The sequence below is a fragment of the Ahaetulla prasina genome, chromosome 5, assembly GCF_028640845.1.
Source record: "Ahaetulla prasina isolate Xishuangbanna chromosome 5, ASM2864084v1, whole genome shotgun sequence".
Lineage (NCBI taxonomy): Eukaryota > Metazoa > Chordata > Lepidosauria > Squamata > Colubridae > Ahaetulla > Ahaetulla prasina.
The window spans coordinates 96,493,610-96,518,362 of NC_080543.1; the positions used below are offsets into that span (position 1 = coordinate 96,493,610).

General features: G+C 37.3%; 1 protein-coding gene across 1 annotated transcript in view; it reads right to left on the bottom strand.

Moving 5' to 3' along the window:
• Positions 1-22,466, bottom strand: part of LONRF2 (LON peptidase N-terminal domain and ring finger 2) — a 36,426-nt gene extending 13,960 nt beyond the window's left edge. The window contains exons 1-6 of the mRNA XM_058184616.1: positions 21,190-22,466; positions 5,356-5,474; positions 4,718-4,840; positions 3,842-4,003; positions 2,294-2,513; positions 851-950 (exon numbers count right to left, since the gene is read on the bottom strand). Coding sequence (XP_058040599.1) covers positions 851-950; positions 2,294-2,513; positions 3,842-4,003; positions 4,718-4,840; positions 5,356-5,474; positions 21,190-21,964 — 1,499 coding nt within the window. The 5' untranslated portion in view covers positions 21,965-22,466. The remainder of the gene's footprint in view (positions 1-850; positions 951-2,293; positions 2,514-3,841; positions 4,004-4,717; positions 4,841-5,355; positions 5,475-21,189) is intronic.
• Positions 22,467-24,753: the final 2,287 nt, after the last annotated feature.

Consider the following 24,753-nt stretch of genomic DNA (forward strand, 5'->3'; position numbering starts at 1 on the left):
AATGCACTGCTTTTTTATAATTATTTCAGGCTTCTTCTACTTTGCAACAAAGCATTTGTAACAATTTTTGGAATTTGGAACTCTAAAATCAACTTGATTTAAAAGAATTTTGAACAACAACCACAGTTTTTGCATAACATCACATGTATGTAATCTGCTCTTAAAATATACAGTATGGGGTATTATCATGCACCCACCACACAATTAGCCCATTCTTACTAAAGAAAAGCTTATTTCTGAAATTATGACATAGAACTCTTTCATTCATTTTCAAAAACTGTTTCTGAGCACAATTATGTAAGAGGAATGATGAATTCTTACTATAAGGTTAATGAGCTGAAAATATATTAATGTATTATTTCTTATTTGATAAATTAGCATACTGTGTATCTCTTTAGAACTCACAGCAGCTTTCATTACAACTTAACAGAATTATAAAATGTTCATCAAGCAAAAAATTCAAACATAATGTATCAAGAAATAATCAACAAAATCAAATATCAATAACAATATCAAAAGCAACATAAAATATGAACCGCATAGAAGCTTATTATAGCAACAGAATGGACATTTGCTTTTTCTGGAATGGAATTGTTTGGTTGTTTTCCATTTATTAACTTAGAAAATTATAATATTAAAATTGCATGCCTGTAATGTGTCATCACATGGATACTGACTTACATACTTATGTCATGATGTCTGACATAAGAACATAAATCACGGCATTTGTGTGATGATAAATCCGGCTTCAGTCTATTTATGCTTCTAAGTCCAGAGAAGTAAGATACACGCAACTGCTGCTGAAATTTAAATCCTATAGAATAAGACATTTTTTTCCGCTTGTTAATACCTCATACAAAGGGAACACTCAAAGTCAGATGCATCCATGAGATTTGTAGGAATCTCTTTTATGGGAAGGGAAGCTGATTTTCCACAAGTAGCATCTCCATCTTAAAATTAAAAAAAAGAACATTTGAAATAAATATGACTTCTTTTCTGAACAACCTCATTAGAATTCAAAATATGAAAAAAGGAGGATGAGGAGGATGTACTATATCTTTCAAAAACTAATAATTTCCAGTGAGTTCTAAAATTATCAGACAGGAGGAACACAGGACTAAACACTGTGCATTTATGAAGAATTAAAATGAGTACAAATAATCAATTCAACGTTTGTTCTGAAAAATTAAAGAAAGATTCCAGACATGCAACCAGAAAGCTTCATCTCAGTCTATGGTGACGAAATACCATAACTATTCCCTTGGATAGAAATCTACTATTTAGAGCAAAGACAACCCAGACTGCAGCTTGTGTATTTTGTTCAGTTTGATTAATATTCTTTGTGTTGCAAATTCCAGTTTTTTATATTCTAGTCCACGGTGGCAAACTCGTTGCATCACATTGCCGTCACATGATGTTTCACGACGTTTTTCCGCTTCCCAGAGCTGGGGTGGGCATGGCCTGCGCGTGACGCATCTGGCCTATGGGCCACCAGTTTGACACCCCTGTTCTAGTCTATCCTATATTATTTTATTCTTTACAACTGCAAGAATAATGAATTTCACATTATATTCATTTATGTAAAGTTATAACATATTGTTATTACTGAACGTTGAAATGATTTATGGTTTTTCTTATACAAAATACTGAGCAATTTAACTTATTCAGTTTAAAATAGGAATTGCTCGATTGACTTTGGCAAAATATTCCATAACTAGCAAAAAGATTAAAAATTGTAGGTTTATTCCTCTAAAAATGGTAATCAGTGGTAGTCAACCTGGTCCCTACCGTCCACTAGCAGGCATTCACTTTCCTTTTTTTTAATTTAACTGACTTTTTTAAAAAAAATCATAGCATTATTTAAAAACATTTTCATTAAGTTTTCATAAAATTCCCCGTGACAATTTAAATTTCTGAATATATACTATTTGTATTGCCCGCACATAAGTTTAGTTCATGTTATGTAAGTGAAACTAAATGGCGCTATAGTGCAACCACAAACAAAAGAGCCTCGTCCCAGAATAGCTCACGCATCTCCCCCCACATACCACCCAGCTGTAAAAGAAAAGTAGCTAGCGCCCCCCCCAACCCAATCCACGATGCGCGAGGCATGCGCAGACGACAATACATGGCACATTACTGTGGAACCAGTGGGTGGTTAGAAAATTTTACTACTAACAGAGATACAAAAGTAGGCGGTAGGTATAAAAATGTTGACTACCCCTGCTCTAAAATAAAAACAGCAAGCAATAAGGAAAAAAAACTTGAGAGCATGTAAGCGGCTGCAACAGACCTTTTCTATGAATTTTGCAAGGTACATCCAGATTCTGTAAGTCTCCCCCATCAGTAGAAAATTTTCTTTTCAAGTTTGCACTGGGTAGGCTGGAAAGGACTTTCCCTAATGTTTTCTTGTTCTCTTCAGAGTAGAAATCATGATGGGAAATTGAAGAATCAATACAGTGATAGACATCATTCTCTTGGGAAGGATTTCTTGTTAACCTCAACATGGCCTCCTATAATAAAACATTTGTTTATATATAAATATATAAATACATAAAGGGGCCTCTGTGGCTCAGACTGCTAATGCAGTCTGTTATTAACAGCAGCTGCCTGCAATTACTGCAGGTTCTAGTCCCACTAGGCCCAAGGTTGACTCAGCCTTCCATCCTTTATAAGGTAGGTAAAATGAGGACCCAGATTGTTGGGGGCAATAAGTTGACTTTGTATATAAATATACAAATAGAATGAAGACTATTGCTAACATAGTGTAAGCCGCCCTGAGTCTTCGGAGAAGGGCGGGATATAAATGCAAATAAAAATAAATAAATAAATAAAGACAAAAATGTATGTCTTCTATAGACATACCTTTGTTGATCATAGCCATGACTGAGAACTAACAGTTTGGCAACCTGCTACATGACTTCTGCTGAAACTGCTTCTATCAACTCTATTATTTATATATAACATAAATAATAATAAATAATATGGACGAGACTATATGGATATTTCAGAAACAAAGTGAATCAACTGCTCAGGTAAAGCTTTCTCTGCATACTTTACCTGAGCACAAAAGGATGGACTTCCCAGGCTGGGAAGTGGCTCAACAGGCTAATGTAGCCTGTTATTAACACACAGCTGCCTGCAATTACAATTACTGCAGGCTCAAGTCCCACCAGGCCCAAGGTTGACTCAGCCTTCCATCCTTTATAAGGTAGGTAAAATGAGGACCCAGATTGTTGAGGGGGCAATAAGTTGACTTTGTATACAAATATACAAATAGAATGAGACTATTGCCTTACACAATGTAAGCCACCCTGAGTCTTCGGAGAAGGGCGGGATATAAAATCAAATTTAAAAAAAAAATACAATTTTTTTAGAATTATGGGTTCAGCATAAAGCATAGTTACCATATATGTACTTTAATTAGGAATTATGATGGCCGAGGTTCTCGGTTCCTTAAATTTTGTCAAAAATCCATGAGATTTCAAAAATGTATAATATAGGGAGAAGATAGGATAGCTTCCATGGTTGCAACTGGAACCTAGTGCCCACAGCTAATGTCTGCTTTTAAAAAGAATCCTCAAAATATGCAAATTTTAACTTATATTGAATCATAATCATTTTTATATAATACATCAATTTTGGTCACTTTAATAACCAATCACTACTTTTGGTTTCCATTCCATTCTATTCCATTATTAATCAGTTTTCTTTGGGAAGCTATGTCCTTCTTAAACTAAACTAAAACTAAAGCTAAAATTAAACTAGATAACAGTATACTTCTGAATATAATGCTGAATATAATAAAATGCCCTGAAATAAAAAGCAGACTCATAGATACCTTTGAGCTCTCTGCTGTTGGCCCATCTTCACTAGAAGACTGTGTATTTATGCTACTTAGAAATGCAGGTTTCAATCTTGTATAAGAGGTCCGATTGCAAAAAGGTGTTGTTAAACTATCAGGAACATTTTCAAATGCTGGAAAAAACATCTCACACATTATCTAGATTTAAAAAATAGAAATATCATAAAATTCAGCTCATACATAAAGGATTCTACATTCATATGCAATCATGTGCCAAACTGTTATCTTCTCCACTATCCCACTAAGAAAAATGAAAACAAGACCACTAAATGTAGGATCATTTCAAATGTCATGATACTTCCTAGTTGGAAGTTTCTTCATGGTTGAATGATGCTTGAAGGCTGACAGATACAGATTAATAATTATATGAGTATCTAATTCACTGGCTACTTTATTTACTTATTTTTTTTAAATCATGCCTTTATTATTTTTATGAATAACTGAAGGTGGTGAGCATACTTTTTCCTTCCTCCTATTTTCCCATGAAAATTGTGAGTTGAGATAAAGTGACTGACTCAAAGTCACCCAGCCACCAGTTAGACTAAATTATATTAATTAGAATTTTCATGTTACTGTGTTAAATATTAACATTTGTTTTGTTTTTGTATTTAACATTTGTATTTTAAAAAATCACCCTAATATTTAGTTTATGCAATAGCTTTGATTTTCATTTAGCTAATCACTGGCTTTCTGTGAGCAAAAAGCAGAATAAAAAACCTGAATAATTAAAAAATTAATGCTTCACTTACAACTTCTATTTTATATGGGTCAGATTACATAGCTGTAGAGACTAAAAACTAAGTACATGAAAATTTCATACTTTGATTATGGATGAAAAGTATAATATTCTACCTTTTGGGCTTCCATCTTCATTGAGTTCCACTCAGGGTTTAAGGCAACACAATAAAGAAATTCCTTCAATGCTTCTTCAATCCTTCCTAATCCAGAAAGAGCTTGTGCTTTGACATAATGACTCTGCATGGAGAGAAAGAAAGAAAGAAGAAAGGAAGGAGATAAGGAGTTAAAGCTTTGTGATTTCAAGAAATATTGGCTAGAGTGCCTTCAACTCTTACGGGCATGACGGTATTTCAAAACAGAACAGAAAACGAAGATAAGAAACAAAGGTCCAAAGGGAAACAATGATGGGTGCAAATTTTAATCCCACATCATACATTTAAGTGTGGGAAATGCATCTAAGTCAAACAACTAGGCTGTGCACACTTTGAAAAATTACAGAAGGGAATAACAAGTAATGTTGCAATTATTTTGAATATCAATTAATGTCTCTTACATAGTTTTAGAGATGGTATATATACCCAAAGAATTAAGGGCAGCTAGTGAAAAACCAGTTTTGTGTAATGGTTAAGGCACAAGCTAGAAACCCTCACTGAAGAGATTTAAATTATACATGATAAAGAATTCCTGTTTCTTATATGCAAGGAGATATTTTGTTTTTTTCTTAACTGCCAACTTGCAAACAGATACTGTACCTTAGGCCAATGGGGCTTATTCTGACACAGTATTTCTGCATCATGAAGGGCTTTTTGATAATTCTTCATAGCTGTACAAAGTTCTGCCTGTTGTGCTATTAACCAACATTTACAAGAAGCTGGAATACAAGAAGAAAATGTGTAAATGACAAATGATAACTTTCTGAAACAGTAATTAAATAAATATTAGCTACTCATTCTTTTGTAACAAAAATGTCTACAAATGAAGTAATATGAACAAATGTATTTGTTACTAAAATTGTACTCGACTGAGGAAAACAGCCTGCAAAATTAAAACCCATAGCATGTGTATGATAATATAAATAAATATAAATATAACCACTGCAATACAATCTGGTTATGTAGTGCTTTCGGTTTAAGGCCGAAAAAGAATGTTGAAGCACAGAACATGAATACATACTGACCTGCAATTTCTTAAACCAAACAACTTTTTTGTCGGAGTGCCATCGCGACTGTAGGAAATAGCCACATAATCTGGGAAAAGATTATATGGCTATTTTATAAATTGCACACAAATGCCACATTCAAATCCTTGTAGCTCCAAAGAGCTTTTTCCGCTTTCAAATATAAAGCAGTTTCTTGTTGTATAATATACTACATTTAAAATTTTTTTAAACTCATTCAAATGAGTCAGTTCATTCTTCATTACTATAAACTTCCCAATACATTCAGGCATACAGCGGTTTCCAACATTATTCATAAGAGGTGCTTCAAAACCTGCAGGAAGCAGCCTTTCCTTTTTGGGGGGCTTTAACGTGAACATTTAATACACAACTGATCTAAAATGTTTAAAAAATAATGATCAATGAAGCTTGGAAAACAATTTTTTAAGCCATGGATGCTGTTACTGGAAATGCTGAAATAATGTCCTATCCAGGAATATTAGTATGTTGTTCTTGAAATACAAGGAAAACATGATCGACATTTAGAAAAGGGCTTTGTATCAGACTTCCTTGCTTTCAGCCTCTCCATTTCAGCTATGTTTTACCATCTTCCAATTCAGTAATGCCCTCATTTATGAAAGATCCATTGGGATCTTACCTAACCTACAAAACAACAATGCAAATGATGGCCTACATATTATGATCAATGACATCACAAGCCACTTAGACATCTAAAGGAATCAGAACATCTTAAGCTGTTAGTAATACATCCATGATAGAAGTGATAAAAGCTTTCCCCAATTATAAATCATTTCCATTTCATTTAGTACCAAACGTGAAGTCCAGAGTATGACTTATTTCATAAGACAATGAGTCAGGTTCTTGTGTAACAAGGAGATTCTGGATTTTCCAATATAAATGTTGCTATCTTTTATCAAAAGGCAAATAAACGGGTATATGCAGTGTTGGAATGATAGTTCTCAATCTTAACAGCTGTTACCATTTTCGCCTGGTTGTGCGCCAAGCAAACTCATGCCTATTCATGTATCATGTATCCACGCTTATTCATATATCCTTACTCATTAGGTCTCCTGTTGTAGTAGCATTCCATCAATTCTAGGTTCTCTTGTATCATTCATATATGGTCTGTTCCAGTAGCTCAATTGTTGTCAGATTGTCTTGCTTCCCCAAAATCTGACATGAACCTGCTAATTTAAGTGATGTCCAAGCTGACACAACTCTGTTAGTTCATGTCATTCTTATATTTGACATAGGCAAGTGAAACATTGGGGGAGCTTTATCTAAGGACTTTTATTGGTTATATAGATACCAGCTAAATTTCAACCTTTGGTTTTCCATGTCAAAGGCAGTGCTCTAACCACTACAATATATATACCACACACACACACACACACGCACACACACACACACGCGCACACACACACAAAATCAATCAATCTGGAAATCCTTCACCTGTAATATGTTCTTGTGGTTAAGCTACATTGGGAATTTATTTATCAGACTGGACACACATATACAGTTTTGTAACTTGAGAAAGCTTATCTACCAACCAACAGTTATGCTATGCTTCTTTCAAAGTATATTCATCCTAATCTATTCCTGTGTGCATTGTGTTAATTCTTTACTGAGATAAAAGATAAATGGCTAATATAAAAAAGACAGGAATAATTTCATTATTTTCAATATTAACTTAAATGCTTGATATTTAAACAATATGATGAGATCAGGGTTGAAATGTAAAATTTGTTACTACCGGTTCTGTGGGGGGTAATGTGACTGGGTGGGCGTGACCAACCTTTTTTTTTTTTACTTTTTTTACTTTTAAAAGCATTTTTTCTTCGGCTGAAGAGGTTGTAAAAAATGCTTTTAAAAGCCTGTGTTGATCAGGCAATTCAGCTGGGATTGCCAGAGGAAAAAAAAGCTTTTGAAGAATTCTGATGATCCCAGCTGAGCCATGCGATCATCAGAGGCTTTTTTTTTACTTTTAAAAGCATTTTTTCAGGCGAAGAAAAAATGCTTTTAAAAGTTAAAAAAAACAAAAAACCTCTGATGATCACGTGGCTCAGCTGGGGTGGGGGAGGGGCAGGGATTTTTGCTACTGGTTCTCCGAACCACCTGCCACCATCTCTATTGTATTAGGCGATTCGATCCAAACCGGGAGCATTTCACCCCTGGATGAGATCATGTTCTGGCAGAGTGGTTACAATCTAAATTATGCAACACAATCATCAGTGTAGAGCAAAAACAAACTGTCACATACAGGCAGCCCTTAAGATACAACCACAATTGAGGCTAGAGGTTTGGTTGCTAAGCAAGATAGAGTCACACCCAATTTTACAACCTATTTGTCATGGTTGTTAAGTGAATCACTGCAGTTAAGTGAATCATGTGGTTGTTAAGTTATTATGGCTTCCCCCACCGACTTTGCTTGTTGGAAGTCAGCTGGGAAGATTGCAAATGGTGATCACATGACTCCAGGAGGCTACAACCATTATGTATTGAATGCCAGGAATCCAAATTTTGATCATGGGGATGCTGTGAAGGTTGTAAGTGAGAGGAATAGTTATAAGTCACTTTTTGAGTGACGTTTAACTTCAAATGGTCACTAAACAAATGGTTATAAATCAAAGCCTACCTGAAATTGTAATATTTTGTCCCTCCAAATACCCTAATATGGTCCTTTCCCAAGATGTGACTACTTCCTATTATACCATCTGGGCAAATCATATTAAACTAATCTTGAATAGGAGACCATCAGGAACCCCAGGGTTATATCTGGACATATGAAGAATAATAACAATATAGAAATTATTGTGGATAAAAGCAACAGCAAACAACAACTTCAAGAAAACTACTAGGCTCCTGCCTGAACTGATCAGGAGCTGAAGATGACATAAAGGTCACGTTATCTTTACTTTCAGTCTTTAATAGCTAAGGTCAATTTAAATTAGTCTTCCTCAACTTGCTAGCCTCTGGTTGGCCAGATTGAAGATGATGGTAACTGAACAGCATCAAATTGGGAAAGTTGATTTAAAGCCAAGTCTAAAAAGTTTGTTTAATAATATATACTGTTAATGCTATGGAAATCAATAAAATAAGTTATGTGTAGTGAGCATTAATATTAAAGTGTGTCAATAATGCAACCTCAGCTCAAGCAATATGGTCAGATATATTTATATCCTGGATTTCCATTAATGATGACAATGCCTCAAAAAAAATTTTTTTAAGTCTAACTGACCTAGAAGCAAAGCCATCAACCATTTTTGCTGAATATTGAAAATAGAAGTTGCATACTTTTAGTTAATTTTCTCAACTCTACATCTCTCAGAAACATTTTCAAATCAGAGTTAAGAGATCATAAGTTTGATTCAGTAAAGAAACCATCAAGAAAGAAGGAACTCTGAGGTAAAACAACTGTGAAGGCACAGTTCCTATGCATATTTTTTTTAGTCTATATGAAGAATGGGACTGAATTGTACTGAGAAAATGAAATAGTGTTAGTAGTGCAGACAAAGTGAAGCTTGTTTTTTGGTGAAAGGGGTGTCAATTCTTCCTGAATATCTATTAAATAAATTACAGTATACCATCCCCAGTGATTTATGTAATTCATGTAATGATGTTTATGTAATTCATGTACTGTAATGATGTTTATGTAATTCATCCAATTATGTTATGTAATTCATGTAGTAATGAAAATTTAGACAATTTTTTTTCTACAAAAACAAAATTTACACAAAAGTTGGCTTCAGGTCATTCACAAAACAATAACTTGCAAATCACAGAAATTGACACAAATAAGGTACATCTAGTAGGATTATTAAATTGATTTTGACATTTCAGATTTTAAATCTAAATTACTTTGGATCTAAAGATGATGTTCACTTTTTTGGAGGGTGGATGTCCAGACAGTAATTTGTCTGTTGCAACAAAAACCCAATGGATAGTTTTGCTATGTTACTATTAACATCATAATCCTCACTTGCAAATTCCATTGACCTAATTTGAGATTCAGATGATTGGGTTTAGTTCTCCTCTTCACTTGAATGTCCTCCCAGCCTTGATTCTTGTAAAATAATTACTTTTTGTACCTGGTTACTGCGAATACAAATGCTGGACAGCACTTCACAATTTAAGAAGGCAATCTTACAAGGTTCTATTCAGAGGTACCAGAGGTATAACTTGGAGCCATCTATCTTTCTCTGAAGTCCATATATAGACTTTTTGTTCCTGCTTTTTTGGAGACTGGCTAGTCTATGGAATCAGGAAATTATAATCTAAGAGAATTATGACATTGGTGGTAATGGAAGTAAAATCCTTGTAATACTGGTTCCTTCTTTCCAGAAATGCCAATGGTAAATATTCCAATTACAGTGTACTAAAAGGTGGATAAAGAGTCAGTGGCTCCCTTTTCCTAAAGCTCTGTTATCAGAATACTGCATCCCTGGACATATAGAATTTGAGAAAGACAAGTAGAGAAGGGAAATAGAAATATAGCTGTCCCCCCCACAATATTTCAGCACATCCCCATTAGCAATAACTCACAACGTAAGACCCTAATTAGTTACCAAGGGTATATTAAGATGATTAGAAAAGGAGTCATCATAACAAAAAATTAAATTGCTTCATAAAAATTTGAGCTACTGACAGTCTCTAGGTAACTAGACACCCACTGCATGATACTTTCTTCTGCATGTCTTCTAACTATAAAAACCAATTTCAGAAAAACAAATGTGATGCTTTTGGAAAAGAAAAGGATAATTGCTTCCTTTCTAAATGATGCACCATTTCATTTCAAATATATTTCTTATGTCCCTGGTCATAGTCAGCTAGTTTAATTTTTAAACTCTGTTTGAAAAGAAGAACCAATGCATTCTAAACTGGCTGCTGTGGTTAATAAAACCGACTTTCTATCAAACCGGTAAGATTTACTCACAGTGAATTATTTGTACTAGGTGGACAAACAACACAGTCTTCCACACATTAGCACCATCCAGATGTGTTAGGGCTTGAGGCACGTTGGCTAAGAGCTGTGCACTGAATTTGCATATCTAGAAGGTACCAGGAACAGGAAGGCTGAAACAGCTTATTAAACCTAAACCTAAAGTAAGATAAGACATATTTACTAGGCCGAAGGGTGTGACCTGGAGTAAGGTAAGACATATTACTAGGTCAAAGGAAAGTCCTTTGAAAATTGGAAGTTTTAGGAATTCATTTTGGAATTATTAGATTATCCCTCACCTACGAGTACCTTTACCAAAGATTGCTAATGGATAATTTAAATTTATAGCTGATGGTCGGAAAAAACCCAACACTGTACAAGGCATTATGATGGAGTTATTTTACTTTTTTTCTTAAAAGTAGTTTGCTGAAGGACAGAAAAGTACTTGTGTCTATGATAATGTCCTTAAATTGTAGCAAAGCATTATCTCAAGAAGCAACAGGTAAAAAAGAGCAAACAGTTTCAGGTTCCAAAGCAAACAACAGAATATTATGATATTTACAAACAAGTATCTACAACAATGTCAGGCTCGGCTGACAAGCCGGTCAGTCAATTCCTTTCACAACCAATGGATCAATACTGGTTGATCTGATGGGGAAAAAGCAAGTATCTACAGAGTGATTAATATTTGTCCGCTTACCTGGTCAACAAAAGTCTAGGACTAGGTTATCTGTCTTTTTTTCTATAACTGAAGAAAAAATTCTCTATATTACATAATAGGTCTAGATGTCTGGTATCTTTTCTGATGTTGAATAAATTCCTGGAGTACTAGTATTGGTGAAATTTATATTAATCAATACAATCAAACATTACATCCCATAAACTTCTCAGCTTTCTATAATTAAGATCAATGTCACAACAATTAATTACAATACAAGACCTATTAAAACATCAAAATAATAATTTGTCTACCATCACTGCAAGTTCATAGAAAATGACAGAGATGGAGGAAAAAATCCTTGCCATAATCTTATCAATAAACGTAATGGGCACAGAAAATTATTTCATATATGGCAACAGATCTCATTCAAAAGATTATTACTTAATGGATTGAAACATTCTCTTCCAAATGGCCTCACATCAAACTTGTTCTGAACCTGTGTTAATAATAATAGCAATAAATAATATTTAACTGCACATGGTGTACAGCAACAGGCAAGCAGAAAAGAACACTCAAGAAGTTTATAGGTTACTGAGAGTATCAAAAGTCACAATGAAAGCTTATATTTTATTTACTGGGCAATCCTACACATGCTCCCTAAAAATATTTCTAATAAATACAGTGAGAAATATTCTCAGGGAAGTATATATCTTCTTTTTTCTCCACTTTGGTTTGTTTCAACTATAACGGGAATACAATTCACGTAATTATTTCATTATACTGACTGGGAAAGGGTTGGTTATAAATTTCAGCATTAATGCTCTTTTCAGATTTATAAACCATCATATAGTCTACAAAGTAGTTACCACAAAAAATTGGATACCTACTAAAAGATTCTTCAGAGACTTGTGTTGAGAGAAAAGGGTAAAGCAAGGTGATTTATACTTAATTTAATTTAATTTAATTTAATTAAGTAATAGGAGTAGGCAGAGATATCTCACTACTAAATCTTTGTGCTTTGGAGAGAAGAAAAAGCAAAAGTAATGTAGCCTTCTCAAAAGTGTCCCATTTAGCAGCTTTTATGTCCAGTAAGTCTAGACAGGTCTGACTCAGCTGATTTCAGCAGCTTTAGGAAAAATAAAAAGGGCAACACCAGAAGAAACTATCTCCTTAGAACCATGGAAGAATCTGGCCACTGAAATGGTAAAGCCTTTCTGAATTCAGGAGAGCAGAAGGAAACATGATAGCTTCAGAAGGAAATGGTACTATACTATTGAAACAACACAGGATAAAGACCTGGTTTATATCAGGAAATGCTAGGCTCTGGAGTAGTCAAAAATTTCCTGGAAGAAGACAGTGGCGAGCCATTTCTCTACAAAAAAAAAAAAAAGTAGAAATCTAGAAACAAAGATATTGGATGGATTCAGAATTGAGACTTCTTTATGCTATTAATACGCTAACAGGACACAGCCATAGTTATTGTCCTGTCAAGACTGAATTAAAGAGCCATTTTATGTATGGTATTGTCTGCTATACTGTACATTGTTAATTGACTTTTATTGTTGTGTTTACCATTACAGGTAATGGTACTTTACCTCGACTTACAAAGTTCATTTAGTGACCAAAGTTAAAACGGCACTGAAAAAAGTGACTCATGACCATTTTTCACACTTACAACCTTTGTAGATTCCCCATGAACATGCGATCAAAATTCAGATGCTTGACAAACTGGTTCATACTTACGACTGTTGCTGCGTCCCAAGGTCATGTGATCTCCTTTTCACAAGCAAAATTGATGAAGCCAGATTCACTTACCAACTTTTCAACTGCAGTGATTCACTTAACAAAACAGTGGCAAGAAAGGTTGTAAAATGGGGCAAAATTCACTTAACAAATGTATGACTTAACAACAGAAATTATGGGATCAATTGTTGTCATAAGTTAAGGACTACCTGTATATCACTAGCAAAATTCCGCATAACGTCCTATGAGACAATTTTTTTTTTTTACATTTATATCCCGCCCTTCTCCGAAGACTCAGGGCGGCTTACATTGTGTAAGGCAATAGTCTCATTCTATTTGTATATTTATATACAGTCAACTTATTGCCCCCCCAACAATCTGGGTCCTCATTTTACCTACCTTATAAAGGATGGAAGGCTGAGTCAACCTTGGGCCTGGTGGGGCTAGAACCTGCAGTAATTGCAGGCAGCTGTGTTTCATAACAGGCTATCTTACAGCCTGAGCCACACCGTGGCCCTGATTAATTGATTACATACAGAGACTGCCCTGCTCCTGTTAACTGACTTGAAAAGCATTATCAGAAAGTTGTAAATGTGAAAAGCTACAATCTATTTTTACCACTTACCATTTTTACCACAATTTTAAAATAATGTTATGTACCACTTGGATTGATCCTGGATGGAAGCTTATTATCTTTTAAAAAACACAAACCTCTTACTTGTTTGAAATGATGAAATCAAAACTCATTAGCAATGCAGTTCGTAGCCAGAATTTATATACTGTTTTTTATTTCAAATATTCCTCAAATATTAATTTCATAATCCTGACATATTAGCCTGACAGATGTATTACCAATACAGAAGAGGATGAAAAATGTGGTTTCCCTCACAGTACATATTTAAGAGAAATAAAATCTGAATCAAACACTTTCAATTCTATATGCTTAATCACTATTTTGCCACAACACAACTCTTGCAAACAATCTCAAAAATGTGAATTCTTATTCAGAAAGAAAAAAAAGAGAAGCTAGTTTTGCTAACTATAGTTTTTAAAGTATTTGACTACATGGCCTATGTATGAACCTATTTTTAAATGTTTAAATATAGCAGTTCTCATATGGGAACTACACTTGATTTATTGAGTGTGGATTTCTCACATAGCAACCAATAAAATGTCATCCAAAATGGAAAAATAACTATATGCACAACAGCAGACAAAACCAAGCAAGATTTAGTTCAGTTTTCAAAATGGCGCGGGGTGGGGGGATGAATTGAAATTAATACTGAAAATTATCTAATATTATTTTTAATGATCAACATCTTATTTTTAATGATCAATATTCAGACAGTAAATAAAGTATAACTCATTCAAATACTTTCCCTGAAAGAATTCAAGATGAAAAGAATGCAATTTTTGTTGTTCTTTACCCATTTTGACACTCTAGAATTGTTTCTAGTTCAATGCAAGTAACATAAAGGAAAGATGTAGTAAATGTCAATTCCCAAGTAGCTCAGACATTGAGTTTCTTAAAGCAAACTGGTTGAAGAGAAGAAAACCTGTGAGAAGAGCGTTACCAGTATATGCAACAGGAATGCCTGCTGGGAGACACAATCAAGGTCCAAATTACACAAAGCTGTCTAGGAATTCAATAGCTAGCAGGGGTCCTATTTATAGCAATGTGGTAGAAAAACATCCTTAAAAAGTACTCAGCAACTTCTTTAGTACTATCAGACAATCCCATCCATTCACACAATTTCTGAAAGGCATGCCAGTTACAATAGCAGGAATGTCTACCTAGTGGAACTGGGGTTCTCTTATTGTACAGATAACTTACAACCATTCATTAAACAACTATTTGAAATTACAATGGTGCTGTAAGGACTTACAACCCCTGCCTAAAGTTTTAATCATTGCAGCACCCCTGCGGTCCTGTGATCAAAGTTTGGGCAATTACCAATGTGCCCACCCTTACAACCACAGGAGTGTTGCAAATTCTGTCCCCTACTTGGGCCAAGAGGACTTTGCTGACAAGTTTTACTGGTATATGGAAATGTGGGCCAGAAAGCGTCAGTTGGCTAGGCCCAACAGCATGTGGGCTTCCCATCTCCATTTCCAAGACCCTTCTCTTCCCCACCATAGATGGAAGACCTCAGCTGACTAGGCCGAGTGGCATGCAGACCTTCTCCCTCCTCCCCCTTCCCACACTACCAAGAGGCCTGGCCTTCTTTTTACCCCATCTTGCCAAGTCCACTTGCCTTTCCCTTTCCCTGCTGCTGTTGACAGGTGTATCCAACTGATGCAAAGCTCAGCTAGAAAGCTAGCAAAAAACAATCTTCCTTAAGGCTAGAGAGTTAATCTTTCTCAAGGCTATACAGGAAAGTCAACCAGTGAAGTGACTTTGAATGTTGGGTCTTCTGGTATCAAAGTTTTTCACCTCTGGTCCTGCTTGGTGCACAATTGCCTTATACACTGTAAGCCGCCCCGAGTCTTCGGAGAAGGGCGGGATATAAATGTAAATTAAAAAAAACAATTAAAAAAAACAATCTGAGGGTCCTCTTGGACTCACAGCTCCTGCCAGAACAGCCCATTCTAGAACTAGCAAACTCTTCACACTGTACTTGTTATTTCCCATTTGGGCCATTACAATATACTCCACGTGGGCTGCCCTTGAGCATTTGGAAGCTTCTGCTGGTACAAAATGCAGCTGCCTGGGTTGTAAATGGTGTTGGCTATATAACACTGTTTCAGGGGCTGCATTGGTTGCCAATGTATTTCTGGGAGCAATTCAATGTGCTCTTTATCACTAGTCTTTCATATCTTGAGCCAGGTTACTCTTTTCCAGTTATTTCTAATTGTCTAATCTGATCTGGCAAGATGGGCATTCTTCAGGTCCCATTGTCCAGGGAATATTGGCTGACAGGGACGAGGATACATGCCTTCTGTCATAGCCCTTGCCCTTTAGAACAATCTCCCTCCAGAGATTAGGATGGTCCCAACCCTAATGGCCTTTTGGAAGGACTTCAAGACTTGGTTATATACCCAGGTCTGAGGTCCCAAGTGTGTGAAGGGCCCCATTTCCTGATTTATGTTGACACTGATGGATTATAATATCTCTTGGCTGCTAATTGAATTTAATTACTATTTTCAATTGTCTAAATTGTCTTTATGATTGTATGCTGCCCAGTATTACTGGTTTGAAAAGGATGGCTATACAAAATGATTGATTGATTGAATGAATGAATGAATGAATGCTTTTCTCCTGTAACAGCAAAGGCTGATCTTCAAAGTCATCCAACTTTATTTGCAGTCATCTGACCTCCATATCCTTCTTTGGCAACTACAGTACCTATACAGCTGTAATAATACAGCTATGCCAACATTCAGGAATCATTACTTACCCTAGGATATTGTTTAACAGTAAAGCTCTGCTAACCCCTATACTCAGAAGTAATCCTAGCTTTGCTTCTGCATAATGCATACGAAACCATACTCCTTACACAGAGTCTGGACAAAAGGTTTTTTTACCTTCTGAATAAAGAAAAAATTCAAGTGTAATTGTTATCTGACTTTACTTGCTTACTCTGTATATTTGTTACATAAGCCTGCAAAGGTTAGCAACTTTGGATAAAATCATTAATAAATAAATCACTCTGGATGTTTTACCAGCAGAGGTCAAAGGTAATGGTCCTGCAATGAATCTGTCTATTTTGTCTCAAAGCAGCAGTACCAACACATTTTACATATGGCTGTTTTCATCATAAACCGGAAAAGGCTTTTCTAGAAATGCTGCAGGATGAGTCATAAACTGCAAGGCAGTAAAGCATTTCACTGTTGATAACTTTATACAGAGTGATTAATTCAGGCTTTGTTTTCCATTGGATCCCATTTACTAGACCTAATGCCTTCCAATGTTAAAAGTACAGACTCCTCTAGAATGTAGATAAAACCTGTCGTAAGTGATGTGCATTTCTACATATCCTTATGTACACAAGGTAGCTCTAATCACATTTAAATAAAAGTTAGGTAATGTTGTTTGGCAAGATTTATTGACTTTCTCTGACACATTCTTATGTATTCTTCTTTAAAAAAAAACCAGATCTGTGGCATGTTTAACATCAAACATTATAAATATCGTAGGTCAAATACATTATCAACTGAATGGCCTAAATTTTTGTGTGAGACAGTTAGCTTTGCTCTTTAAAAAGTTTAAATCACTTAGATATCTAACTAAAACTATATTCTTTCAACACTGAGTAATCAAATGAGAAACTGCTCTGCAAGATCTCTTCTGTGCAAACTTTTATTTCTAGCTTATTTAGTATTTTTTTAAAAATCCCTGCCATTGACAATTAACTCCATTTGTAATTCTGAAATAAGTCTACTTTTGTATAAGCAGCCGCTTTTGTCAAAGAAGATTTTGAGTTTATAGCAGATACCTGGTAGCCTAAAATTGAGTCAGGGAGAATCTACAAGACCTTGCTTCACTATGAGGAAGGCAACTGATACTGTGCTTTTCTTTAATTCAAAATGAAGTATGGGGGTCCAATTTGAAATTTTCTCTGTCCCACACATATAAGTAAAAAGAAAATTCCCACTGAAGGATCTGAACAGTCTTTATGAGTTATCTACACTGGAAGCACATCCTCACAAATCTAAGCATAAGGACAACATAAGAAGGGGAAATCCAACCAACACATTATAATCCCAACTAAGAAAAGATGCTATGGATATATCCTAAGTAACAACAGCAACATATATCTTGGCAGCAGCAACTATGTCAGCAAGGCCTGGTAAAGAAGCAACTGGAGGGGATCAGTGGCCAGCATGACATGATTGCAAGAAAGGAGATTATCTGAAATATAAATTGCACTGAAAGGCAATGACGAAGATATATTCCTATCACCCAATTCTATAGTACTGTGGGATTGTAGACTGGGGTATCTGCAAAATATGGTTTTTTAAAAAAAAGTCAGATGGCAGCTACCCCAATACGATCAGTGACCAAACTACAGCACTCCTGGCACAGGAAGCACGTGTGTCTTCTAGAACAACTTACAAAATTTCTGGGATGGCCATGTTTGGTATAAATTCTATAATCCTGTCTAGCCATTTCTGGTAGTATATGTTAGAAATACTAGAATCAGAAAAACAAAGCAAAGAATGAGGACTGGCTTAACATCTGGCTGAGTACAGCTGCAAATTGGCGCTAACGTTTTTGAAATGACTTTTTAGCAACTTTATCTTTCTTATATCTAATCACTAAAAATAGTTTAAAATCCTTATTTTTTGCAAGTAAGATATAAAACCACTAAAATCAAGTGATTTTGTCTTTCAGAATTATATTTTTGTTTACCTATTTCACTTTTAAAAGTGTTCATTGGTTGTATGCCAAAAGAGTTTTAAGTTTAAGAGTGACCTGTTAGTCACAAAATCACCTTGAGTTTATGGTTTTCGAGATGAATATAAGAATCATTCATCAAAAAGGGGGACACTCAGTGTGTATTTGGAAAAAGGAGATAATTTCATAGGTTGTAGCATTTTAACTAAGATTCCCCCCAAACTTGATTCATATATTTCTTATCAAATTACAAAACTGAAAAAAATCTAACATTGTTCTAAATGTTTCCCAACGTGACTGTGAAAAAGCTTTTTATTAGCAATGTCAGAGGGAAAAAATAAAATAATTATACTATGTTGCCTATTAAATAACTACAAAGATAATTTTGATGTTCATGTTACAGAGATCTAAACTCTTCTAGGGGTAGACAATGTAAGTCATGAAACACCTTGTTTTCCAAAATGCACGTGTTCTACAATGGCACTGTTTGGAAACTAATGGAAAGTAACAGTTCAACTAAAGTAGCTAATACATTAACATTTTTGTCTACTGGGAAGAACAAAAACAGCAGACAGAAAAAATGAGTCTCTTTCCACATAAGACTCTTCCCTAGACAATTAAGTTACCCAGGAAGAACTCAGAAGAACATATCAGAAAACTAATAGTGTTTTTCTCTGCATGCACTTCAATGGTTAGATTGACATGTAAAATTTAGAGTAGTGACTAGATGATTGTATAACAAGCATCATCAAATCTCATAAGCAGCATTCAAGACCAAAACATTAAAAATGTTTGTATTTTGCACTATAGACTATATTATACTTCTTCCTTTCCTAATGTGTTGCAATGATGATGGTGCAAATTATTTGATTTTTGTCAGCTGCAATTCTGTTCTTATTGTTTCAACTCTTGAGTTATATCTGAATTGAATTTGTAATTAAATATACTGGCCTTTCCATATAATAAAAATATTGACAAATACTATTGCAACCAAATTGTAAAAAACGTTGAGGAAATTCATAGATGTTTTGGTCTGAATTAAGAGGACTGGCAATGAAGTCTTAACTTAACAGGGGGACACACATGATATTTCCTACCTGCTGGTCCCCAGATATTTTTGACTGTAATTCCCATGATCTTCACTAGCATGATCATTCATCTAGGGATGAAAGTGGTTGTATATAATGTATCTGGAGAATATCTGTTGACAGAACGCTGTTCTAGGAATTCTGCCCCAAAGGAAGGGGACCAAGCACCATCTGCAGCAAACTGCAATGGTACTAAAATGATTAACACAGCACACTATAATGATATCATAAAGCATATGCCATTCTTACATCTTTGCACTCAATATCTAATGCATGTAAGTTGTACCACTTATGTGATGATGTCATTGTGCATGTTTCATAATTCCTCCCCCTCCCTGATACCCATACTTGTGGCATTCATTTCCAGCTACTTCTATAACTAGCGGAAACACAGATAATGAAAATCAGATTGGCTATTATTAGTTGGCAGGAAAAAGATGTTAGGTAAAAAAGCTGTCCTGAGTAATATGAGTACCGTTTCAGGCGTACTAAATCATTCCCAAGTTTCCAATATGCTAACTTTTCAACAGTGCTGTTTTACTAAGATTCTCACAACAGTACTAAAATTATGTTTTATATAATAGACAAATATACAAATAGAATTCTTTCTAACTCACATTTAATTCACACATCAGACCCAGAATATCTTGCTGCCACTTACACCAAAACTGTAACAACTCACACAAGCCTTAAGATTTCAGCTTAAATATCACACAAGTTCATGTCTGTTTTGGAGCAGTACATTCCTTACATTATATTTAACAAGGAACCATTCTACAATTGCATTCATCAGACTAAAGAGAGTTGTTTGCATAACTAGGAAAATCTTTGGCTGTTTCTATGATGTAGTATGTGGAAGAATGCAAATCAGTTGATGCTGGCTCCTAGGGTATTCAGCAAATGTAATTAAAAAGATCACATTTACCCCCTCCCCCACTTCAAATTTTTTAAAAAAAACTACCAATGCCATTGAATTGTGAAACATGATGGAATGAATCAACTTCTCATGTTACATTTTCAGATCTGTGTCACAGTTCTAAGGAGGATTGCACTATGTTTTATCTGATGCTTTCTCTTTTGTAATACAATTAATTCATCATACAAATCTGTATTGCAGGAAGAGTGATCTAAACCAAGTTTGAGTTTTCTTTTAAGTTACAGCAGTTAACACTGAGAGAGGTGCACAGAATGGTCAACAGTGCACAGAGAGGGGCGCACAGAACTTTATAGAATAGTTCTAAGAAACGGTTATATCTTAAACACCAAAATGCAGACTCTTGAAGCCGAGTAACAGAACAACTTTGTTAACACTCTGCAAGTCTGCCTTTCACCTACCAAGGTATGGTGGTTATTGCCTAAGAAGTTATACCACCTCACTCTGGGAGGCTGATTACAGTACACAAGAGTTTCCTCAACCTGTTTCCTAGCTAAGAGCAAACATGCAATAATACAAGTCGGCCTATTTTTTCACCACCCCCTCTTCCGTTCTTTGTGAGCCAAAAAAGTCGGCTTATGCCTCTTACAGCACTGAGGTTTAAATGTCACGCTAGTCTTTTCTAAAATTGGCTTGATACCGGCGACTGAGGGAAATCAGCAAGGCGAGTACGATGTAAATGGGGGCGAGGCGAACGGGCACTCACCGAGTTCAAGGGCCTGGTTGTACTTCTCCAAAGCGGCCGCCAGATCCTGTTTCTCCCGCAAGGCATCCCCTTCGGCGCACAGCCGGCGCGCTCTGTTCTCGGCCGGGAACCATTTTTCCAGCAAGCCGCCCAGCACCACGTTGACGCGGAGGTCGGCGGGGGCTTGGCCGGCCGGGCTGGGAGCCGCGGAAGAGGCACAGGCGGAGACGGGACGCCGGACGGCGCAGCGGACACACTGCCCGCCGCCACTCCGGGCGCAGCGCTTGCAGTGGGTGTGCCCGCAGTGCAGAGTCACCGGCTCGTGGAGGAGACGCAGGCACGAAGGGCAGCAAAGCGGCTCCGGAGGGCGGCAGCAAGCGGGGTCCTCCAGCGGGTCAGCCGCCTCCGGGGCGTCCCCGCCGCTCCCAGGGGCCTGCCAGGGAGGCAGACGCAGCTCCTTGTCGCGGACAAGGAGGGCGAAACTCTCGGTCAGGTCGCGTAACTCCTCGGGACGCAAACTGGCCAATCTAGCGGCGACGCTGTACGAGTCCAGCGCTTCGGCCATGCGCCCCGCGCGGGCCAGCGCGTCCCCTTGGCGGAGGCACAGGCCCCGCTCGGGCTGCGGCAGCTCGGTCAGCTGCGAGCTCAGGATTTCGGCCGCCAGCGCGAACTGCCCGCCTCGGAAAGCCTCCTCGGCCACTTGCAGCATCTCCGGGCAGGGACCTCCGCCCGACAGGGCCTGGGGATGGTGGGGATATTGTTGCGCCGGCTGCCCGGCGGCCAGTCCCAGCTCCATTGTCGCCGCCAAGAAGCCAAGTGGGTGTGGCGGCGGCGGCAGCAGCAACGGCAGCGGGGGGCTGCGGCTGCTATGGCTCCATGGTCGAAGTCAGGCTCCGCGAAGGCAGGCGGCGCGGGGAATCGTCCCAGCATAGCCTTCCATCGCCTCCGCCCACGGCCCAGCCCGGCCTCGGACCCTCGCGCTAGAGGGCCGGGCCACTCAGGAGCGCCGCCAGCCCTGCTTCGGGCGATCCCTGGCGGTGGAGACGGCAGCGGGGTCAGGGGGAGGAGAGTCGGACGGCGCGCTCCTTCCCTGGAAGCTAGTCGAGCGGGCGACCGCGACTATTTCTGGGCTCGGGCGCTTATGCAACTCGGAGCCGTTGTATAACTCATCCTCCCCGGCGGAGGGCAGCACCGCCCTACTGAGCCCGCCCAGTCTCCAGCCTCCGCCAGCCGCAGCGCACGTGCGTGGCCGGAGAGAGGTCGGCCCGCTGTTCGGAGGCTTCCTGAAAGGGAAGCGCAGGTAACCAAATGGCTCCCTTCTGGCCGGCCTTCTTCTTCCGTAGGCTCGGTGTGATCTTTCGCCGAGTTGAGTAGGTGACATCTATTTAGAAAGAGCTCCACGGGGCGGTCCCAGTTACCCACTGCCTTCAGAACTTCCTTTTCAACCATTGGGTGTAAATCTGGCGTATTTTGATAGACACGTTTTACGTAGCTTGCTGGTTTTTTTTTTTGTTTTGTTTTAAATTTGGAGAAAAAACACAGAGGTATTGGGCAAACTTGTTCCGCCTTTCTTTGCAACGTCCGAGGGTAGCGAAAGCAACTTTCGCAGCGACCTGATCAGGTGCAGCGGAGTGCTTGCTATCCGTTTATCGGAGCGGGGCCCGTTCAGTTTTCATAAAGATTGAACCTCGACGAATAATTCAACATGCTGGATTATACTTCTAATCTAGTCTAGATTACTTTCTAGCAGGAAATGAACAAAAGATGACAATTTATAAGAGCTTACACAATGTGTTAAGTACACAACTGTGGCCTGGTTTGCTGAATCATAAATCATAGCATGCAAAATATACTAAGTTCAAAAATTGCACTAAAGTCAAGATGAATGGCTTATTCAAATTTATTAACGTATGCCTAATTTATTTTTTTTGCCTTTTCATAAGAATGGCTTGCATTATATTCACAGAGAAAGACTACATAGGTGTTCTATCTTTCTTTTCTTATGAAGAACCTATTCTGCCCCCTCAGTATTAAAACGATTATATTTGATTTATTATAAAATTAGTGTTGAATCGTATCTTCCAAAATTAGACATGACGCTTGCATCGATCAAGATCCCAGGTTATCAATGTAAACCTCCCACTTTTTTCATGTATTTTCTTACAATTTGAATTGACTAGGCTGGGATAGTCAAACTTGATGCATTTGACAAGCATGGTTAATAATCTGGGATAATGAAAGTGGTAGTGTAAAATAGCCAGAGGACCAAGCATGCTCTGTGCTGGACAGAAAACTTCATCAGCTTCAGGGAAATGTTTTTATGATTATACATATAGCTAATCAATTCGAGTCCTTCCATAGTACTGACAAAATTTGAGCATTGTAAGCCTCTGCTTATAGTTTGCATGAATCTGTTATAATTGTCAGAAATTGTGATCCAATTGAGAAACACTATTGTGATCCCATTGAGAAACACTATTTTAACTAGATTAGAATTCCTGGGAAACTGGAAGAGGGTTTTTTTGTCTCTCCATTTGTACGCTTTTTAAATATTGTAATGTGGGGTTTTCCAATCTTGGAAACTTTTTAAGACACCTGAAGTTCAACTTAGAAAATTTCCCAGACAGCATGGGAATTCTGGAAGTTAAAGTCCCCAAGTTTTAAAATTGCCACGATATGAGTAACCCTGCTGTAATGGAACCACCAGAAAAGATTAAATAGGCTGAGAAATTGAAAAAAAAATCCTGCTAAAAGACAATATTGCTTCTGTAATATTGGCAAAATTTTCTTTTCTGCATAGATGCAATCACAATTTCAGCCATCTTTGTTTTAAATACAGTGCACTTTCTTATCTAGACTGAATTTGCATTGAAAAGTGATCTTCAAATTTTTTTTAAATAAGAGTATTTTATCATTTATCCAATCAAACATTTTCACTGTTACATAAAGAATTTCATTGTGAAACTAATAAAATTTAGCTTTAGATACATTTAGTAGTACATTCCTCATGACATGATAAAAAAATTCTCCAGACTTTCTAAGATAGACAAAAAATATATTCATGTGTTTCACATTAACAGTTAATCAATTAATAAAATATGCAGTCATTTCCAGCCATTTATTCAAGGGCAAAATGCTTCCTGTTCGGACCGGATCGCGCGATCCCATAGCGATGGGAGCAGGTAGTTCGGAGAACTGGTAGCAAAAATCCCTGCCCCCCCCCACTGCCCACGCCTCGCTGTTCCTCTTCTCTGTCCCTGAAGCGCTCGGTGGTGATATAGCTGCAAACGGCCTTAAATGACTGCCGCGGCACTTCAAAGGACCGCACTACAGTTCATCAGCGCTGTAGGCAGCTAGTAGACTGGTGCCTCTATTTTTAAAGAAGGTAGACTGGGGCCTGCCAAAAAATGGAACTTGGTAGACCGGTGCCTCTCAGTAAAATGCAATTGGTAGACCGGGGCCTCTATTTTTAAAGAAGGTAGACCGGTGCCTCCCAAGTTTTGTATATTATTTTTATTATTTATTATTTTTGACCATGCCCATTCAGTCACCTGACCACCAAGCCACACCCACCAATTAAGCCAC